This window comes from Bos mutus, chromosome 5 (assembly GCF_027580195.1).
Source record: "Bos mutus isolate GX-2022 chromosome 5, NWIPB_WYAK_1.1, whole genome shotgun sequence".
NCBI classification, from domain to species: Eukaryota; Metazoa; Chordata; class Mammalia; order Artiodactyla; family Bovidae; genus Bos; species Bos mutus.
The window spans coordinates 46,071,873-46,093,366 of NC_091621.1; the positions used below are offsets into that span (position 1 = coordinate 46,071,873).

Consider the following 21,494-nt stretch of genomic DNA (forward strand, 5'->3'; position numbering starts at 1 on the left):
TGCAGGGGACGTGGTTTGGATCCCTGATCTGGGACGATCCCACATGCAGCAGAGCAACTAAGCCCATATGCCTCAACTATTGAGCCCACATGCCCAGAGCCCGTTCTCCACAGCAAGAGAAGCCCCTGCAGTGAGAAGCCCACACAGCGCAACTAGAGAGCAGCCCCAGTTTGCTGCATCTAGAGAAAGCCCGTATGTAGCAATGAAGGCCCAGCACAGCCAAAAACAGAATAAAAAAAAGAGAGTGACCCAAGATCTAATGTGGAAGGATCTTGCTGCATTTTCCATGAAATGAATGGGAACACGGAGGTCTGGGATTTAGGAGGGATTTCAACATTAGAGCTACACTTTGTTGCACATATATTAACCTATAAGGTTGTTGGCTCTGTATGTACCTTGACTGGCACATACCAATGTTTATCTTATGTGATAGTAATTTCTCTATCCTTTTTGCTATTATATAAGTAGGCTCTTTAACAGCGAGAGCTGTGTCTGCCCTTCTTTGTGGCTCCCACAGTGCCTTGTTCTTGTTTATTGAGTGAACCAGTGAATGGCCCCTGGAGATGTTTAAGCAGAGGTTGGATGACTACCAATGAGGGATGGAGTCTAGGAGATTTCTGCACTGAATGGGAAGCTGGAAATATACCTCTAAGCCCCTTTTTGGTTTTAAGATTCTATTAGTCCATATACATGAAACTGAGTTTGCTGTTTCTTTTCCTAATTCTCCAGATATTCAGGGGTAAGAAGCAAAGTGAGAAACCCCAAGTTACAAAGTAACTGGCTCTGCACAAGGTGTTTTACACAGCTGATCTCATATAATCATCACAGATCCGTTTTGCAGATGAGGGTTCAGAGAGATGAGGGGTTTCACTCCAGGTCACGTGATTAGGAAATACGGCAAACTAAGTCTGCTGCTGCTGCTGCTACTGCTAAGTCGCTTCAGTCGTGTCTGACTCTGTGTGACCCCATAGATGGCAGCCCATCAGGCTCTGCTGTCCCTGGGATTCTCCAGGCAAGAACACTGGAGTGGGTTGCCATTTCCTTCTCCATTGCATGAATGTGAAAAGTGAAAGTGAAGTCGCTCAATCGTGCCCGACTCTTAGCGACCCCATGGACTGCAGCCTACCAGGCTCCTCCATCCATGGGATTTTCTAGGCAAGAGTACTGGAGTGGCTTGCCAAGATCTCTAAATCCTGGTGATTGCTATCATGCTGTGTTTCTACCTGTTTGAGAGATTTTCAAGGTTTCAGAAAGGCAAAGAAGGAGTTGAGAAATGGAGGTAACAGGAAGACATGGCTTTTAAATTTAGGGATGGGAGAGAGATTTGGAACTCTTAGGTAGGGGGAAAAATCTACTTTTCTGGGAGTTACAATAGGACATTTCTGCTCTTATCTGATTATCAACAGGTACCTGGAGAAGAAGGGACAGGCACAGAAAAACTGGGGAGGTTGGGTACTGAACACTGGAATCTCTTGCTATGGGTTCTGGCATTGGGAGCATGAGACATACAGGTACCTACAGAATGCAATCTTGGGATTCCAGGCCTTTCTCTTTCTGCTAGGAGGATGTTGGGAGGCTGGGTGAATTTAGGGATGTCCACGTTGTAGGGGTCCTATTTAGTGGCAGAGCTTAGACTAATGCTGTGCAGTAGAAATTTAATATGGGTCACATACATAATTTAAAATCTAGTGCCTGCATGCATGCTAGGTCGCTTTCAGTTGTGTCTGATTCTTTGTGACCCTATGGACCATAGCCCGCCAGGCTCCTCTGTCTATGAGATTCTCCAGGCAAGAATACTGGAGTGGGTTGCCATGCCCTCCTCCAGGGGATCTTCTGGACCCATCTTTTACTGGCATTTTTACGTCTCTTTTCGTTGGATAGTGGGTTCTTTACCACTAGTGCCACTTGGGAAGCCCAAAATCTTCTAATAGCCACATTTGAAAAAGAACTAGGTGAAACTACCTTTAATAATGTATTTTATTTAACCCAATCTATTCAAAATATTATATCCCTTCAACATGCAGTCAATATAACATTATTTTAAATTTGTTTTAGTTTTGGTGTTAAATATGAAATTTGTTATGCGATTTGCAGTTGACAAATCTGTCTACACTAGTCACATTTCAAGCGTGTTTTAGTGGAGAATTCACTGGTGGTCCAATGGTTAGGACTCAAGCTTCTGTTGCACAGGGCACAGGTTCTATCCCCGGTTGGGGAAATAAGATCCCTCATGCTGCAAGGCCAAAAAGCAAAAGAAATTAAAAAAAAAAATCAAGTGTTCAGTAGTGGCGTGTGGTTGGTGGCCATCATGTGGGCAGTGCAGGCTTAGAGAGTGCCTAAATCTGATTGGTCACAGGCAGCAGGATCTTTGATGTGGGATCCAGACATCTTGGTTCCCACCCTTGATTGTACTTACACCTTGACTTAGGAGTCCTTGTTTTTCTGTGAGACTAGAGACATGTCCCCACTTCCCATGGGTCAGAAGAATTGCATATCTATTGCAGGGTATCTGTTTCAGGCTCTATGAAGTCCAGCTGTACAATTACTTCTACCTGAAACACTCTCCTTAAGTGCCTCTTGCTGAGTTGCCAGTGACCTCCTGGCTGTCAAACCAGCTATTTCCAGGGAAACTTTCCCTGGCTTCTCTGTTGCACCTGCTGCTGTGGCCTTTTTCCTTGACTCACCTCCCCTGAGTTGCTTCCTACCTCTCTGATTCTTCTATTTTCTCCATGGCTCAGCACTCCCCATCCTTCTCTTCCATGTTGATGGTCTCCTGAGTGCTGCCCTTGGTCCTCTGACCTCTCACTCTATACTCAGGGAGGCCTGGGTAATCTTTCTTCACTTGTATCATCTTTACTTACAAGGAACTTAAGTTTCTCTCTTCTGCTCTAAACCCATCCTGAGCTCTGGACTTAAATATCTATCCAATTGTCTACTGGGGTCCTGTCTCCTTTGAAAGATCTTTAAGACACTGAGAATTCAACAAGGCAAAACTGCACTGATAACCTTTTCCCCCAATGTATTATTTCTCCATTTGTATTATTAATTTGGTGAATGGCATCACTGGTTATCTGGTCACTGAAAGCAGAAACCTGGGATCAACAGGACTCCTTCTGTTCAATTCCCATATCTGATTATTAACAAGTCCCACTAATTCTGCATTCTAAAGAATTCTGCCTCTTTGCCTCTTGACACCGCTTAAGTTCAGTGCACACTGTTTTTCGGCCTCGCTGATCAGCTTTTGGGATCTAAGTTTCCCAAGCAGGGATTGAACATGGGCCACTGCAGTGAAAGTGCCAAGTTCTAACCATTGGACCACCAGGAAACTCCCTAGTTCTAGGCTCAATGTTCTGGCCTGGGTTATTACAGTGGGTTCCTAACTGGTTTCTTTGGACTTTCATGATCTTGCAATAGAGTGTAAGCTCTTTGAGTGTACACATTCCTATCTGTTCATGCAGCTTCCTAGTGCTTAGAACAGCACCTAGCACATGGTAGGCATTCAGTGAGAGTTTGTTGAGGAAATGTATGAGTAGATGTCTATGATCCATCTGTCCAGCTTCACTTCCCACGTCATATCCAATCCTCATTCAGAGCTGAGTGAGGATCAAGATTTCTTAGCGTTGAAGGTTGGGATTTCTTAGTGAGTTCGGTCTTCCCTATTTTGTCCTGTCTGCCTGCATACACTAAGCTAACAAGTATACATTCATTAAGACTCAGCCCCCATGTCATTATCCACAGGAAGCTTTGTCTCCCGAGTCTTGATTAATTAAGTACCCCTTCTCTCAAGCTGCATATCATCGAGAGAGAAGAAAAACTTGCAAACACATATAGCGAGTTTTGACAAAGTGCTAGCATGTGGTACCTCAGAGGATAATGAAGGGGATGAAGAAAGGCTTCATGAGGAGGTGTCTTTTGAGGCAAAAGCATGTGCTCAGAGGCATACAAAAGCAGTGCCTATTTCTGTGGAGTGGTTCTGTAAAACTGGAGTCCAGGGTTCCCCAGGGTAGGGTAGGAAATGGAAAGGCGAGTTGGTGAAGTGCCCCGACTGCACACATTGCATTGCTGTAGGTAACAGGCCGCCACTGAGCTTCTGTAAGGGGGGAGTGATGTTTGGACTCATTCATCCCTCCCCAAATACTGACACCTGAGTTCCTATTTGCTGCTACTTGGTCTGAGCCCATTCAGGTCCATCACTTTCTGCAAGAGTACTGGGAAGCAGAGGAAGACAGACGATCCATTACAGGAGGGGAACAGTAGGAAGGCTGAGTTGCCAAATACCTCACCATGAGCTGGAGAAAACTCTGATGGGAACCCAGCTGTCTTCCTTCCCTGCCTGTGCAGTCAATTACTCTCCCCTGAGCGCCCCGTGTCAGGCACTGGCACCTGGGGTAGGAAAATCATAAGTGAGGAAGAGAAATCATTCTACATTTCCAGGGAACTCCTAGTCTGAAGGTGCAGACTGCACACCAGAAGACATACTAAGGGCAGAGAAAGGAGGGGCTGGAAATTCTAGATGCCCAGGTTGAGGGGTCTGATGAGGGACTGGGGAAGCCTCATGAAGGAGGAGAGTGCGGAGTAGCTTGGGAAGGTGAAGCAGAACTGGGCTGGGGAGAAGGGAAAGAGGTGAAAATGGCCTATGTAGCTGTGGAGGTGGGAAAGAGTGAAACTTACACTACACTCCTCAGAAGCACTTTAAGTCTGGCAGCCTCTGTGTCGATGGCCTTGTGCAGCTACCCTTGTGGCTCCTGCCAGGGTTTGTGTGGCTTTGCAGGGGCTGTGGGGTGGCAGTAAAGGCCTTGGGTCCCTCTTTCTGCTTCCCTTCCTCCTCTTTTGCACTGGGGGGGCGGTACCTTTCTAGAAGCAGGATGTCTGGGTTCCAGATTCTTCCTTCTCCAACCTCCCCCAGACATAAATCACAAGTGATTTCATTAAATGCACCTCCTGCTGGGGATGTTGGCTCATAATTCCTCTCTGATTAACCCCCACTACCCCGGCAAGTTTATAGGCCAAGAGAGGGAGGGGATAAGGGGGAGGAAAAAAGGAGGGTTGGGGGAATCCCAGGCGGGTGATGGATGCCTCTGTCAGCCCAGCTCGTATTTATTAATAGTCTTAATACGGGAAGCAATAAAGGAAGAGAGGGATTCTATTAATTAAATCATTGTTATAATTAACTTTCATTAAAGGAGGATCAATAAAGAGGAGTAGAGATGGAGAGAGGAGAGATCCATTATCTCTAATTTCCTTGGAAGGGATTCAGGGAACGAGATGGGGTTGCTAGGAGACAGCAACGTGAGAGAAGGAAGGATGTAAGATGTCACCCAGGTGGGGCTGGAAGGGGGTGGGCAAGGAAGGTTTCAGGTGGATGCAGAGAGGGAATGGTGGGGGTGGCCCATCCATGGGCCCTGAAGGGAATGGAGGGTGGCTGATAAGACAGCAACTGGAGTGGAGAACAGTGGGCTGTAGACACGGCTAATGCCGGGTACTGCCGAGAGCCTTGGTGAGCACGTGGGTCCTTAATTCATGCTTTGTGATGCTGCGTGTGTGTCTGTCTAGCCTGTGAAGCTAGTTAGGGTGGATGAATGTGTTTTTGTGTTTGTAGAGTCTGCATGTATCTGAAGATTGGAACAGAGGGAGAGAGGGAGGCAGGGTTGGGAGAAATTCAAATAATTCTAGAGATAGGTTTAGGACATTTTTTACCAAGCTGATACTCAAAGGGGTGTACTCTTAACGGGAGTAATGTCTGTCCTTTGGCTCAGGTACAGTGAAGGCTGCTTTGGAGAGTAAAGGTCTCAGTGGTGGAAACTTCACCCTACTTTCGAGACACACACCTCGGCCCATATCCCAGGCCCCACATCGCTCCACCTGGGAACAACCCTCCCCTCCCCCTCAGTTTGCCCCCTCCTGCACTGCAGTGTTCCCCAACTAGACCCCCATCTGAGACAAAGGTTCCTCTCTCCTCACTTCCCACCGGTGGCCAGCGTATCAGGAGGCATCATGGAAAAATACTGCTAGCCTCCTCCCTAAGGCATGGGGCTGGCCGGGGTGGCCCTTCCTCCCTTCCTCTTCCCTCCACCAAGGTCTAAGAGCCAGAGGTCTTGAGCATTTTTGCTCTAGTCACACCTCATGATAAGAACACATTTTATTAGAATAGTTATACATATCATATAAATATATTTGTTCAACTACTGGCAGGGGGAGAGCAATGTGGGGGGAGCTCTTATTGCTGAGGGGGGATGTGGTGAGCGAGGGAGGGCTGGCAAGTGGGGACACCTGGGACCGTTTGTTCCCCCATCCCTCAGAGAAGGCACAAGTACATTATTTCTTTCCATGTGAGGACCCTGGGGGATGGTGGTGGAGAGGGACAGGAGATAAAGTACAGAAAACCTCAAAAATACAAAAGAAACCTCCAAACTTATATCTAATGGTATGGAAAAGGCTGGGTTGGGGTATGGAAGGCAGCGGGGGAACAGGAGGAGGAACCAGAGAAGCTCAGAACCGGAAGAGACCTAAAGAGGTCATGATGTCAATGCAGGCCCCAGAGAAAACTCAGGTAAACAAACACAGACCCCGAACAAAAGGGGGGGGGCGTGCCCCAGGAATTGGCTTTGGGGCATCAGAGAGTGTGAGTGTGTGTGGTGGTGGTGGTGCAGTGGTTGGTGTGACTAACAGAAGCAACCGGAGCCAGGAGGGGGTGATTCCATTCCCCCTAGAGAAGGCCTCCTCCATCTTGGTTCCTCCAAAACCGCTTTCAGGGAGTAAATTCAGCCACTGCTTCCAAGAAGGAACCCCTGCCTGGACAGAAGAGCCAGCTGGGAGAGGATGATGTTGGGGAGCCTGGGGTGTTTTCAGGCAACAGAATATCATGGAGTGGAGGGTGTTGGAAAAGAGGCATGAAATCTAAGTGTATGTCTATGCATGAGTGTGTGTATGTGTGTAAGTGTGTGTCTGTGTGTGGACTGGGAGTGGGGGGTGGGGTCACTCAAAGGTGAAAGGGTCCTGGGTGCTGAAAAAGAAGTGTCCATCCATGTGGTCCTCCATGGCATCCTTGTCACTCTCGGCTGGGAAGCGCTCCTTACAAATAGGACACTCCTTCCACGGCGGGGTGGCAGGGCCCCCAGTGCTGGCCTCTGTCAAGGGACCCACAGCAAAGCCACTAGAGAAAGACAGAGGGGAAAGAGAGGGTCAGCATGCTCTGCTGCCTTCTCGGCTTTTGGATCTCAGGGAGGGGGACCCACACACGGGGGTCTCAGATGACCCTGTTCCTAACGTCCTCTCCAAGCCTCTCACAGTCCCCTCTCCCCACAGCACTGGAAGCCTTAGCTTCCAGGCTCCCCTGTGCCCTCTTTTCTTTAGTCCCTGCTGGTTGCTCCAGTACACAGCCCTTCCCCCAACCCCCTGCTCTCCTCCCTCCATCTCCGTCTGCTGCCTAATGAGGCTGAAAATGAGTCTGACATCGTCCTTCATCTTCCTGCTCCAGCCTGGAAGGATGACAGCATCACCTCCTCCTTGCCCCGAGCCCATCTCATATCCAGGAGAAGCTGGGGGCTGGACGATAAAACCTCTCTTGCCTCCCTGCCTTCCCCTCTTGACCTGCAGGGGGAAAAGGGAAGGCGGGTGGCGGGGGGTGCGGGCGGGGCACAATCTGATACCTGAATCCGCCACCCAAAGGATTGCCCAGGGGAGTCAGAGAGGAGCGACAGCATCTGCGGGGTGATCAGAGGGATGCTGGACCCCAGTCTTCTCTCTGTTCCTGTCCCTGGGGGCCTTGGTCACCTCCCTTCAACCCCTGACAGAGCCTAGGCACTTACCTGGTGGCTGGGGAAGGTGTAGGGGCAGGAGAGGGGGGATGCAGGGCAATTTGGGCTCTGCAGAGGACGGTGCTAGAACAACACAGAAGCCAGTTAAAGGCAGGGCCCGAGTGCGCATGTGCATTGATAGGATTGGGGAGGGCTGCCTGAAGGCACCAGTGATCTGGGGTGCTGGGTCATTCTCTGCGTCAACACAGCTACATCTCCTTTTCTTAGCTGGGGCCAAGAAGAGGGAGGGGGTGGAAGCGCATGAGGACTGTTCACCTGGGTGCCCTTTCCACGGGCATCCTCCCTGCTGTCTGCCCCCTTGAGCACTCACCTGGCCATGTCGTAGAAGGCGCTGCCCAGTTCTGGAAGTAGCAGGTTGGCCTCCTCACCCCCACTCTGCACAGCTGCCATCAGGACCGACTTCTCATCTTCAGCCTCCTGGGCACCAAAGGGATAGGGCTGAGTCTTGGGGTAATGTCCCAAGATGGGGAGAGCAGAGTGCTGGGGCAGGTAAGGGACGAGCAGACTAGGCCGAGGTTGTTAAGAGGGCTGCAGTAAGAGTGGGGCATGAGAAGCATTTTTTTTTTTTAATGTTTATTTTTGTTAATTTATTTGGCTGTACTGGGCCTTAATCATGGCATGTAGGATGTAGTTCCCCAACCAGAGATGGAACCTGGGCACTGGGAGTGAGCAGTCTTAGCCACTGGACTGCCAGGGAAGTCCCAGGAAAAGCATTTGGATGGGGGTTGGTGCACAGGAAGAAAACGGGCATGGGAAGAGGGGGTGGCAGCAGTGAGCTATTGGGTCAGACTGGGTTTTGGGGTGGTGTCTACTGGGTGGCCTTAAAGACAGCCTGGGCCTTCCTTGCTCTCCTCCAAGAGAAAGAGAGCCCTGTATAGCTAAAGCTCCCTGCTCTGCAGGCTGGGCCACTTGGGATTGGGCCTACCCCTTGTCCCTGCCCCTGTTCAGTCTCTCCTCTCTGCTCACCGAGTCTGAGCTACTGTCCTCAGCTGGCCCTGAGAGTTGGGGAGCAATGGGAGCTGGCTGGCTGATGACCACGAGGGGAGAAGCCTCTCGCGGCCCCGTGGCAGGGGAGGAGCCCGGGTCCCCACTCTCACACAGGCCGTAGGGTGGAAGCCTCATGTCTTCTGGAGACTCGTCCTCCGAGTCTGTCAGAGCTGCTGGGCAGCCTGTAGGCAAGGGAGCAGGCAGAGAAGAAAGAGGGTTGGATCAGCTCTGGCTTCTCTGGAGGAAAAATATAGTTAGCAAATCAGGGACCAGGGTCTGGGAAGGAAGAAGGCAAAACACGGAGGGCAGAGGCTGCTCCCAGAGGGTCACATGGGGAGGGAGAGTTGGGTGGGGGTGTCACAAGACTGTGGGTGTACAGACTCAGCCCCACGGCGGCCTCCTCGTCCTCTGTGGCAGGGTCCTCACTCCACTTCTCATCAGCCACCTTCTCTAGGCGGGCCTCCAGCTTTCTCATGTACTCCAGCAGTTCCTGGAAGTGGGGAGAAGTGTGAGAGGCTGAGAAGGTATGAACCAGGCAGCCCCACAAAGCCTTCCCCTCGTCCAGGGTGATCTCTGAGCTCCTGAGAATTTGATGCCTTCATCAAAAGGTGGGAGGGTTTAAGGCAGATTTCCACCCCGCCATGCCCACCCTGCTTCCCCCAGCAACCCTCCCCTATCCTGCCAGGTAGGCTTCTAAGAGGAGCCATGGTCCCATTTTTAGCCTCTGGGCCCTTCTTACTGATGCCCGTCTCTAAGTCGAGAGACGACAAGAAGACACCGAGCTTCCAGCCCTCGGTCCTCCTCTCAGGCATCCAGGGGCGCTTCTGGGCTCTCACCTGCTTCTCCTCCTGTAGTTGCTCCTTTTCCTTCTGGAGCACACGCAGTGCTGAGCGCAGCTCTGTCAGCTCCCGCTTGCTCTCTGACAGCTGCACCTGGGGGGAAAGGGCCAGATGGAATCTGGAGCCTAGAACGTGCCTCCTAGAACCTGGATGCCACAACGTGGAACCACGACTCCTCATGCTTTCACTCCTCGCTTGCCCCGACACACGGGAGGCCTGACTCTCCTCCTCCGAGAGCCCCGTCTCAACCGCAGGAGACTCACCCGAGTCCTTGCCTCCACCTCCCAAGTGGGGACTGGGAGGACTGCCTCTGGGCTGGGGTGCAGAGGCCGTGGTCAGAGAAGGGCCACCCTAGAATTCTCCTGAGTCATCCCCACTGGGCCCAGAATGTGTGCCGAGAGCAGAAAGGCACATGGCAGGCTTCCGACCAATGAGGGATGGGAGGCCTGCAAGTGGAATGCCGCCCACCAGGGAAGTGAGTGCTCAGCACTTCTGAGCCCACAGCCAAGGCAGAGGGAAGGGGCACTGATGCCTTGGGAGGCCCCGCCTGGGGCTCTGGGGAGGCTGGGTGCCTCACCAGGCTAGAGTCCTTTTCCCGGGCCAGTTCAGTCTTGAAAACTTGGCTCTGAGTCTTCTCCTCCTGCACTGCCTTTTCCAGTCGAAGTATCTCTGCACTCAGCTTCAGGATCTTGTCCTTCTCTGCCTGGAGATGCCGAAGAAGCAAACGGGACGTTAAGGGTAAGGGATGCCACTGGTAACAGCGCCATTCCTCACTGTGTCTCTTCTTTATTGGACTGAATGTTTTGGAGCCATTTAGAGACATCTTCCCTTCTTGCCTTCCTCATTCCTTGAAAGAAGGAAGGGCTCTGAGAGCAAGGTGCCTTGCTGAGTAGGAATGGGTATCGTGCAGGGCTGGGGCGTAGGGTGGAACATGTATCTGAATCAAGATGTTAACAAAGGCAGGTGCTATGAAGATCAGGAACTGGACACTCCTTGCAGGGAGGGGCCACACCGGGACAGTGAATATCCCTCCCTCATGGGCCCTCCTCACCCCTAAGTCCATGAAGGTTCTCACCCTTGTTTCTGTCCCCCCAGGGGATTTGACCACACTGAGGTGGGGGCAGTAGTGACCAGGAACCTGCAGATCCCCCATCCCACTACCTCCACACTCTGCAGCAGCCCTGCCCGCTCCTTGCTCCACTGGCTTTTTTCCTCCTTCAAGTGCAGACTGAGCTCAGCCAGCCTGCCGTTGACTCCGGCCACCTCCAGACGGCTGCGGTGCAGCTCGGCTATGGTGCGGTCCCGGGCTCCCGCTGCGCTGGCCAACTCCTCCCCAAGAAGGGCAGCTTTCTGCTGGCTTGAGGCTGCAAGCTCCTGGGCCCCTCGAAGCTGCTCCTTCAGGGGCTCCAGCTCAGCCTCGGGAGAGAGGAGGAGATGGAATCAGGGCTCCCAGCAGTCATCTCTTGAGCCAGGAAGACAACTAGGTTCCTTCCTGTCCCCCATTGCATCAGGACCTCAGGCCTGGGTTCTTTAGTCTTGAGCCACGCCTTTCCCCCTATTTGTTTACAACCAGCCCTGGAACGTTTGCTGCTTCCTGTTGCCCAGGGCTTTCACTCACCACCCGCTGCTGGACCTGGCCGAGGGTGTCCTTCATCTGGGCCACCTTGTCCTTCAGTCGCTGGGCCTGAGCACTCTGCTCCTCCTGCCGGTCCTTGGCCTCCTGCAGCTCCAAATTCAAGCGGCGGTTCTCCTGCTGTGCCATCTGGAGCTCAGCCTGGTGGAGGTGGAGAGGAGGTAAGGAAAGGGAATACATATTTGGGGTGACTGGGCAGATGGACCTCTGTGATGAGAAAAGCCAAGGTTCCACTCCTCAGATTTAACACAAACTCAAACTGTCAGCCCTGGCCAGCCCTTCCTGGGTTCTCAGCACAAAGCAACTCAATCCTGAACGTCCCATCTCCAGTGGCACAGCCTGGGGTCTTATGTGAATCTAGGCATCCCATGCCTCATGTCTGCTCCCCTACGCTTCCTTTTAGACCAAAACTCAACTTGGATGTGGTGTGGGCTCTCACACTCGCCATATTCCACCTCCCATTCCACCCCGTCCTTGCCACGTGTTTCTGTCCATGGTACTAACTCCTTCCCAAGTCATTCAGGCTGGACACCTTGGTGCCATGTGCAGTTCTGTTCTCTCCCTAGCAGCCCACAGGATGGATGCTTCTCCATCCTTGGGTTCTGATGAAGCCATTTGGAAGCTTCAATATTTGATTTCAGTTTCTTCCAAATTATGAAAAATGATGTTGGAAGACAATGTATAGACTCACATGTTAGCACACTGGAGAGCCCCAGGCACTGACATGTGCTTCTAGGTTAATCCATTTTTGTGAAAACCTCAGAATAAAATTTCAACTGTATTTTCTATTGACGTGAAGAGTGAACTGAGATTGCAAGGCAGAAGCTTAAAAATGATCATTTGTACTGGTCTGTATGTGAGACTCAAGGTATACTCAATACTGTATAACCACACACGATACAGAAACAGGTTAGCTGCTGAGGCCAACAAAACCGTCATCCATAACCTCCAATTTCAAACTTTGGTATCCATCAAAATTATCTAATTGCTTTCATCATTTTATAAGGAAATGTTATACATCTGAATTTGTAGAAATAAGTTTATAGTAAAACATGGGATGGACAACTGAGAGAGCAAACCAACTTGGAGCCTTACCTCGCTTTGCTCCTTGTCTGCCTGCACTTCCTTCAGCTGCCCAAGGAGCTTCTCTTGTTCCCGAGTCAAGGCCTTCACCGTGTCTCTAACCCTGTGAGTGGTGGACACAATGTCAGGTGACTTATCGGTTTCCAGAGAAGGAACAAAAAGACTCAGACTTTGTCATCAGCCCTTCTGCTGGGGCTCATCTAGCCCAGAACACCACCTCTCTGGGACACCCAAATTCTAGGCCTAAGCCCCAGGTATCTGAGATTGCTGGCTTTGGAGCGCAGTCTGGGGGTAGACAGTTGTTCCTTCCTCTCTGTGTGTCTCTTTGAGGGAAGCTCTGCTGATGGCTTCCCAGTTGTCTGCACTCAATCAAGAGACTGGAACCCAGATTTTTGTAGACATCTGGGGCCAGTCATCGTTAATGACAAACTTTTGATTTAGGTCAGAAGTCAGCAGATGTGTTCGGTAAAGGGCCTGAGAGTAAGTATTTTAGTTCTGCAGGCTGTGTGGACTCTGTGGCAACCTCTAAACTCTGCCACGGGAGTGTGGAAACAGCCATAGACAGGATGTAAATGAATGAGCCTGGCTGTCTCAATGAAGTTTTTATGAAAACTGGAATTTGAATTTCATTTGATTTTCACATGTCACATAATATAACTACTCTTTTGTTATTCAAGCATTAAAAATTGTCAAAACCATTCTTACCTTGAGGGCTATACAAAACCACGTGGTAGGCTGGATTTGGCATGTGGGCCACAGTTTGCTGACCCCTGGTCTAGACAGTCCCTGATCTTTTCCAGGTGCTTGGTTTGATCCCAACGTTTCTATTCCATGATTTAGAACCTAGACATTTAGTATCTCCCTAGGGCAAGACTAACACATCCTAGACTGAAGAGGCCTTAGGGACCAACTCACTTTTTACTCTGGGTCTTGGATAGCATGCTGCTTTTCTCCAAAGAGTTTTTAAAAAGATATTAAATCTACCAGCACTGAATGAAAGAAACTTAATTATGTCATTTGATGAAAGAAGTGTTTCTCCTGGTGAAAATCTGAAGGAGAGGCAAGGGAGGTGGCCAATATTTGTGCTATATGGTACAGAGAATAGTTGTCTAGCAGAAGATAGAAATTTATTCTATGTGGCTCCAGAGGTCTACACCAGGACCAATCAGGAAAGCTACAGCAGAGTAAATATGACACAAGAGATAAAAAAAATGATGGCTTTCTGATAAAGAGGCCACCTTCTGAGGCAGTGATCTTCCCTCACATACCCTCTTAAATACATTACATTTCTCCCAATGCTAAGGTTCTATGATTTGTACCTGTTTTCAGGGCAAAGATCCCATAACATTTCTTGATCACCAGTTCTAACATTTCCTAATAATGAGAACAGAGTCTAATCTTATGCTTTGCTGAAGTAAAATCTGAAATCCACCCTCTCTTATCTTGCCTGGACCATTCTATCCATTCCGTTCTTCCAAATCCTGCACTCCTAGCTCCTGCTTCACCTTCGCTGCACAATAAATACTAATGATTATTTCTAAAGGTAAGGAATACAGAATAGGTTGTATTCCTATTCTGAAAGATGGAAGAGAGCTTGGCAGACAGAGATATCTTTAGGAACTGGAATACCCTGAGTGAAGTTGAGAAGGGAAGGAGAAACCATCAGGCAGGTCTTGCCTGCCTGACACAGGAGGCTGAGGTTTGAGGGTCACAGGAAACGAAGGGAAGTAATGGGGCGGAAAGGGTGCCTCACCTGTCCAGCTCCACCTCCTTCATCAGCACTTTCTCACTGATGGTCTGGATGTCCTCTTCCAGCTCCAGGATGCGGGCCACATGGTCTCCCTGTTGTCGGCTCAGGATGTCCCTCTCTTCTGTGAGCTCCCCGTGGGACCGGGAAAGCCCCTGGAATTAAGGTTCCCCAAGAAGAGAGAAGCTGAGACTCACCTCGCAATGAGTGGACTAAAGGCTTAGGAGTAGAATTCCTAAGTTTGACTACCTACCCATCTACCCTTGTAAATGTAAAATCTTTTACATTTACAAGTCACCTTCCTTGAAGAAGAAACTGTAAGGACACATCCCCTTCCAGTGAAGATGGCCACCTCCACCCTATCTCAGCACTCCTATGACTCAGAGAACTGAGTCTCACTACCAATTTGGGACAAGTCTCCCATCACAGCCAGTTTACTACTACTTGTGAGCCCTTCAGCCTGTATCTTTGATGCCAGACCATTAAGAGCCCACTAACATCTCCCTTTCACTGTCTTCATTTTACTGGGTTTAGATTTTGGACCCCAGGTAGGCAGCCAGGACCTTCCCCCCACCGGCCCAGCTCCCACCTTATACTGCTCTGCCAGCTCCGCATGCTCCTGCCTGGCCGCTGCCAGAGCCTTCTCAAGCTCCTGCACTTGGCTCTTCAGCTCTGTCACCTGCCCCTCCAGCTGTAGCTTCAGCTGCATCAGGTCATTCCTCTCTTGCTGGCTCTCATCCAGCTGGTTCTACGGGGGACAGGATGAGAAGTTGGGTTCTGCCTGCAAAGCACCCATTCCAAGGTCCTGTCCCCACCACTCTGCAGATGCGTGTCAGGGTGGGGAAGTTACATCAGTACAGGCTATAAAGGGGAGAGTCAGGGAGGCCTGGTGTGCTACCAAATCCTGCCCACCTCCCATCACACATGGGCTCCCCGAACTCTTACTGCCCACCCCTCTTCTCTTTTGTCCCCGAGGTCTTGCCCCTTCTTTGCCCAGCAATGGCAGGAACTCCTCACCTGGCAGAAGTCTTTCTCAATCCACACAGACAAAAGGGATGGCTCCCCTAATTTTACCCTATTTGTTCTGGAGTCAGACAGATGTGGGTTTAAATCTCCAGTATGATTTTTGTTTTTACTAGCTAGGTGACCTTAACAAAGTACTTAATTTCTCTGAGTCTCTTTCCTCATCTGTCATGTGATTCCCTAGCCTGGATTGTTGGAAGGTTTAAATAAGAAAAATGAATGTAAAAACAGAAAGTGGGTAGGAGTTCACCCACCGCTGACTTACGTAAGATATGAGTATCTTCTTCCCATCCTTCTGGTGATTCCATAAGCTTAGAGGGTTCCAGAGGGCAGGAGTTTGCGTAAATCTCAAACTACTCATTCCCACCTTCTGAGCCTTCCCCAGGCCTGTCCTCTTGTCTGGGGCATGGACGTCCTCCCCGTCAGGCCCTCTCTTTCCCCTTTCTTCAGAAGTCTTCCTTGCTAACATCTGCCTCCTGTCCCTAATTCTTCTCTATTTGGTCCAATAGAAAAATAATACAAGCTACATATATAACTTAAAATTTTCTAGTAGACGCTTAAGGAAAATAATAAGAAACAGATGGAATTCATTCATCTAATCCAGTCGACCAAAAATGTTATCATTTCAACATGGAATTAATATAAACCATTATTGAGATCTTTTACATTCTTTTTTTAATACTAGGTCTTCAAAACCCAGTGTCTATTTTATCCATACAGAACATCTCAGTTTAGACCAGTCACATTTCAAGTGCTGAAGAGCCACACGTGGGTAGCTGCTCCACAGGTCTGGGGCCCTACCGATCTGCTCTCCCTCCTCACTCATCCTGGAAATGGGTCTCATCCTTCCCTCCCTTGGAACGTTCCTTCCCCAAGGAGCCTCCCTCCACCCTCTGCAGCTTCCTCCAGAGTCCAGGGAAGGATGAAGCCCCAGAAGGAGGAGGTTCAAAAAGTTCTTAGGAAATACTGAGTGATGCTGGCCTGTGGGTGGTCTCCTTTCCTATCCTACGTGTTTGTGAGTATCGGACTGAGACTTTCCTGTAGGCAAGGCTTTGGGTAACTCCCAATGAGGTCACAGCTGAGGCTACAGCGAGGGCAGGGAAGTGGGAGGGGCCCCCTGCAACGGTATCCTCCCACACCCTTGCCCGGGAGCAGCTCTGCTGCTCTCTTCTCACCTGCAGCACAGTTGCCTTGGGGACAACCAGCAGGATGTCAGAGCCACCATCAGTCTCCTCCAGGGTCACCAGTTCATCCATGGGCCGTGGCTCTCGGAACTGGAAAGGGGGGCTCTGCCCACACACCCGGCCCTGGCGGTTCACATAGCGAAACTGGTAGAGCTGGGCTCCAGGTTTGGGCAGGTAGCTGGCTGTGGGGAAAAGTACAGACCCAGGACCCCAGTATGATGCCAGGCCCTCAGGTGCTCAGCAGACCCTCTTCCCCTTGGTGTGTCTTATTAGCCACTGTCTTTGGCTCCAGCCCCTTGCTCCCTGTTCTATAGACTGTTTTCTCTCCTCTCGTCTCCCACAGGCTATTTCTGATCCCTGGGATACTCTTTCCCTCCTTTCTGCCTCGCCCTCTCTTTCCTCTCTTGCCCAAACCTACCCTCTTTAATAACAACAACAATAACAACAATGCTGTTGTTGTTGTTTAATTGCTAAGTCATGTCCGACTCTTTTGCGACCCCATGGACCATAGCCCGCCAGGCTCCTCTGTCCATGGGACATCCCAAGCAACAGTAGTGGAGTGGCCTGCCGTTTCCTCCTCCGGGGGATCTTCCCGACCCAGGGATTGAACCCAGATCTCCTCCACTGGCAGGTGATTCTTTATCACTGAGCCACTAGGGAAACCCAGTAACAACACTAGTTATCATTTTTTTGAGTACCCATTATGTGCCAGGCACTGTATTAACAGCTTTATCTGTATCATTTTAAATCTTCATATTGTTCCTATAAGCCAGGCATCCCCTTTTACTGTTACAATAACAGACACAGATAGGGTAAGTAATTTGCCCAAGGTCAAACAGCTTGTAAGTATTAGAGCTGAGATTTGACACTTTTAGAATCTAATGAGCATCTTCTTAATACGAAGCCACTTTTCCCCTCTTCCCTACCTCCTAATTCCACAGGAGGAGTCCCCTCCTTTTTTCTTAGGAGGCAGCGTTATTGGCCCTTTACTGTTCCTTTCATGTCTGAACCCCTGATGCTGTGAAAAGCCCATGATTCTATTAATATATCTGGTGAGCCCATTACCCTCTTCCAAACTCTATCCCTTTGACCCCTCCCTCCCGATTTTTCCTCTTCCTTGTACCTTGGAACTGGACGCTGGCGTGGATGGGAGAACCATCAGTAACACTTTCAGGCACCAAAGACCACACAAATGTGTGGTAATCCCGGACACAGGCAGCCTCCACCTGTCAGAGCCCACAGTGGGAGAGGGGTATGGCGATGCACCTCCCAGCTCTGGATAGTGCAAAGGGCTGAGGGACTGAATGGGGGCGGGCAGGATGGTGTGGCTGTGGCAAGGATGCTGAGAGACAGGGAAAGTGGAGGGATGCTAGTGTGTCAGGAGAGAGCAAGGTTAAGATAGGGAGAAGGTGGGCTTTGCTTACACAGATGGCCTTAGCCATTTCTGACATCCTTCTCCCTTCTTCCCTATCATTATGAGGTTGCGAATCCAGAAACCAAGTCATTCCCCTTATTCCAAACCACCCAGGACCCATAAACCTGAGCCCAAAGGGGATCTAGGGATACCTTGAAGATGCCAATCCAGTCACTGGCACTGGGCACAGTGCCTGGCGGGAGTGTGTAGTGACATTCCACCTTGGTGTTGGGAATGTAGGTCCGGGCTACATTCAGAAAGTTGACTCCACCCCGGGATGGTGCCCGGCTTAGTGATGACTCTTCCATTCTGGTCTCGAGCTATCTGCCCTCCTGTGAAACAAAGATTTAATATCCTAAAAAGTCTCTCCCCTCTACCTCTCTGTCCCACAACTCTGTCCCTACCCACCCACAGCCCTTGCCCCTAGAGATGAAGGTGTATCTGGTTTCCAACCCCTGTGAGTTACAGGACTCTTTAAAGGTATCAATCTTTGTTTCTAGGGCATTGGCCTGGCCTTTGTGGTCGGTACACATCTTGTCTCACACTGCACCCTCTGAGTCATAAGCTTTTCCTAGAATTAAGATCTAATTTCTGCTCCCTTTTCACAGCCCCACTGACCAAGCCTCAGTACCCCAGAATCTGCTTCCTGAAGTCAGTCCCTTCTTTTCCATTTCTTAATAGCCTTGGATATTCCAAATTCTTCAGCCTCCATCTCCTCACCCCATCCCTCACATCTTCTGGCTCTTGAATTCAACTTCCAACTGAGGTGTGGGCCCTCCCTCATCCTGAGCAGGTCTCCTTGCTCACTCCAGCTGTACCCAGAAATGACTTATGACACCTGAAAACAGCAGCCATCTCTGAAAGTAACAAGCCAGTCTTTGGAGCTGGAATGTGGCTGACCAATCCGGAAGCCTGTGAACTCTCACCCTCTCTTCCCATCTCTTGCCTGTCTTATGCCATGAATAATAATAATAATAATAAAGCCTGTACTCTTATCCAAGAGACAAAGGGAAAGGATGGAAATACAGGTTCTCTCCCTCAATTATTACTCCAGAAAGTCAAGAATTCTGGAGGTGGCTGCTTCAAGGGTGAGGTGGAACACTCAGTAGGAATGTGGTGCTGTGGGGAGATGGAATGTGGGGGCCCCACCCCCAGTAGGGACAGCCTGGAAGTATGGGCCCTTGGAACGGGGAAATGTACACATAATGTTGAGAGGAAGAGAAACAGTTCAAAAAGAACCTCACATTCTTTTCTTCAGGTCTTGAGCAGGGCTCAAAACCTACGGGTTTGACTGTTAACCCATCTCTAGTTTTCCCCTTCCCCCTCATTTTCTCTGTTCCCCTTAGCCTCAATTCTAAATGTCTGAACCCTTCCATCTGCTTGGACTGGTAGTTGGAGGCATGCTATAGGATGGGATTAAGAAGAAAGGTGTTCTAAGTTGGGTGAGGAGAGTTCACTGGAAAATGTGAGGGTAGAGTGAGGAAAGGTAACAATAATCAAGAGAACTCTGCAGCGGAGGACTGTGAGATGGCCCTCGTCAACTCTCATCTCCAGCCCACTGAACTGAGTCTTGTGTCAACCACAGCCACGAGTCATGTGCACACCCTCAAACATCACAAACCCACACCAGGCTTAAGTCAGGTGGGCAGGGATTTTAAAAGACAGAAACTCAGTAGAAAAGGGAAGGTGGGCCAGCTCTATAAAATGGAGCTACTTCTCCCTCCAAAATGGAGACTTAATTGACAAGAGGTGTCTCTTTATTTTCATCTCTGAAAAATCCCTAGTGAAAACTAGTCTATGTTTTTTCCCCTTCAATACAATTCTGGCTTTCTAAAAGGGGCTGAATTGTTCTCAAAGACATTGTCCTGGGCACCCAAGACAATATTCCCCACAAAATTCATAACAGCTGGAAATATCCCCCAGGTTTGAAAGAGAGTTATGGGCACCTAAGGTGTGTATGTGTAGCCAGATTCAGGTGTTTGCGGGGGTAGGGGTGGGGGGTTCCCATCCCCACCCCCCCACCACGCTGTAGGGCTCTAGAGTTCTTTGACATTCTACATCTTGGAAGGCTTCCCTCCCCACGGATCCAGCGTAGTGAAGGCCTTTGGACTGGTTGAGGGGAGCAGCGTAGTGGGTAAGGGGAAAGGGAAGGTTTGTGGGGCCAAGTCTTGCTGGGCTGAGAACGAGCGGACTTCAGCCTCCCTCGAGTTCCCTTAAGCGTATCACGCTTTATAGAGAAGGACTGAGAGGGAGGCAAGAGCCGTAAGAGGGCACCCCCGTGATCAGGCCCCCCATGAGACCAAGAACTCCCGAAACAGTGGGGATGGCTTCTCCAGTACGGAAAGTGTTAACGCTCAAACGCTCCTGCTCCCCCTTCTACGGTTCCCTTCGATGATCCTTTCACAGATTGGAAAGTGGGGTGACCCCCCATAAGATCGCCCCCAAATTAGGCCAAGTTTTCTTACCCCACAGACGGATCAGCTGTTCCCTCACCTTTCACCAACAACAAAAACAGCACTCGGACTCCGAGAGGGAGGGAGACGAGTGGGCGCGAGGGCTTCTGGGGTTTGTGGTTCTCCTGCACTTTTTTTCCTGTTGAACCAGCGCAGAACTGGGACTACATATCCCAAGAGGCTGTGCGTAAGGAGGGCGGAGTAGAGGGCGGCCTTGGTGGCTGCCTCACCGCTGCATCCTGGGAGGCGTAGTTCTCACTTCCACTGCAACCAACGAGGGTGTGGCCACCAAAGGACTTCACGGCCCAAGATGCCTTGGGAGGGGCAAGCTATATTAGCGGCGACTGCTGGTTGGTAATGTGCGTGTTTAGGGGGTGGGGAGGAGTTACGGCTCTGACGCCCCTTGTACAATTCTTGAGAGCCGGCCGAAGCGTTCTGGTACACCCTCTTGTTTACTTTTTTTTCCTCTTTCGTTTACTTTTAACACAACAAGTGAGATAGGAAGTTTTGTTATCCACTCTCTACAGATGTAGAAGCCAAAGCCCAGAATGGTTACGGAACCGGTCTAAAGTATCAAAGCTATGAGATGTTAGGATTGCACGACTCCGAGTGTCCTTGCCATTACATCACGGCGACCCTACCGTTTAGGGGATAGGAAACTAATATCTATGGCAGTAGTTTCTCTGCTTCAACATCAGGGACAGCCCCGCAAAAACTATGTGCTGGGCACCGCTGACGACTTTTTTTTTTTCTTCCAACTTTAAGGTCTCAGTGCCAGAGGTCTGCCAATACAATCCTGGCCTGGCATCCCTGGAATGGCCTCTAGGTCCAGGAGGATCCATTGTCTAACGTGGTGGTTGGGGGAGTAGGGGGTAAGATGAAGTTCAAGTTGGAAAGGAAACCTGGCATAGTTCAGGACAGGCCACACACACCAGAAAAAGCCACTTAGGGGACTACTTTGTCCAAGCCTCTTAACTGGCTTAAATTTAGGATAAGAGACATATTGTTGCTCCTGTTTTTGTTTAGGAGAGGTGAAAGATTCACACTCCTTCCACACCCCGAGTTTTATTGAAGACTTGGGTATCCTGCTTCCCCTGTGCACTCTGGACCCTCCAAGTAGTCTGAGACATTCAGAATGATCTCTCTGTGTCTGTCTCTGTATAAAGGAATTACAGTCTAAGAATTGATTTGCACTTTTTGGGTGCCTGCTTTAATTCTCTCCTGCATTAAGTTATGGAGCCTCTGCCTTTTCCAAGTTTGGGGGTAGTATTTTGCTTTTATGACTGAAAAGGATATCTGGTGCTTGCCCTTGGG

General features: G+C 50.0%; 1 protein-coding gene across 1 annotated transcript; it reads right to left on the minus strand.

The window, feature by feature from the left end:
* Nucleotides 1-6,121: 6,121 nt before the first annotated feature.
* On the minus strand, nt 6,122-20,319 carry CALCOCO1 (calcium binding and coiled-coil domain 1). Its single transcript, XM_005902107.3, has 15 exons — nt 20,193-20,319; nt 17,880-18,059; nt 17,437-17,539; nt 16,305-16,495; nt 14,696-14,854; nt 14,113-14,261; nt 12,372-12,462; nt 11,262-11,417; nt 10,805-11,059; nt 10,221-10,346; nt 9,641-9,736; nt 9,186-9,294; nt 8,784-8,986; nt 8,128-8,234; nt 6,122-7,153 (listed from the first exon to the last, which is right to left on the minus strand). Exons 2-15 carry the CDS (start codon nt 18,033-18,035, stop codon nt 6,976-6,978), a joined length of 2,079 nt encoding a protein of 692 aa, XP_005902169.1. The 5' UTR covers nt 18,036-18,059; nt 20,193-20,319; the 3' UTR covers nt 6,122-6,975.
* Nucleotides 20,320-21,494: the final 1,175 nt, after the last annotated feature.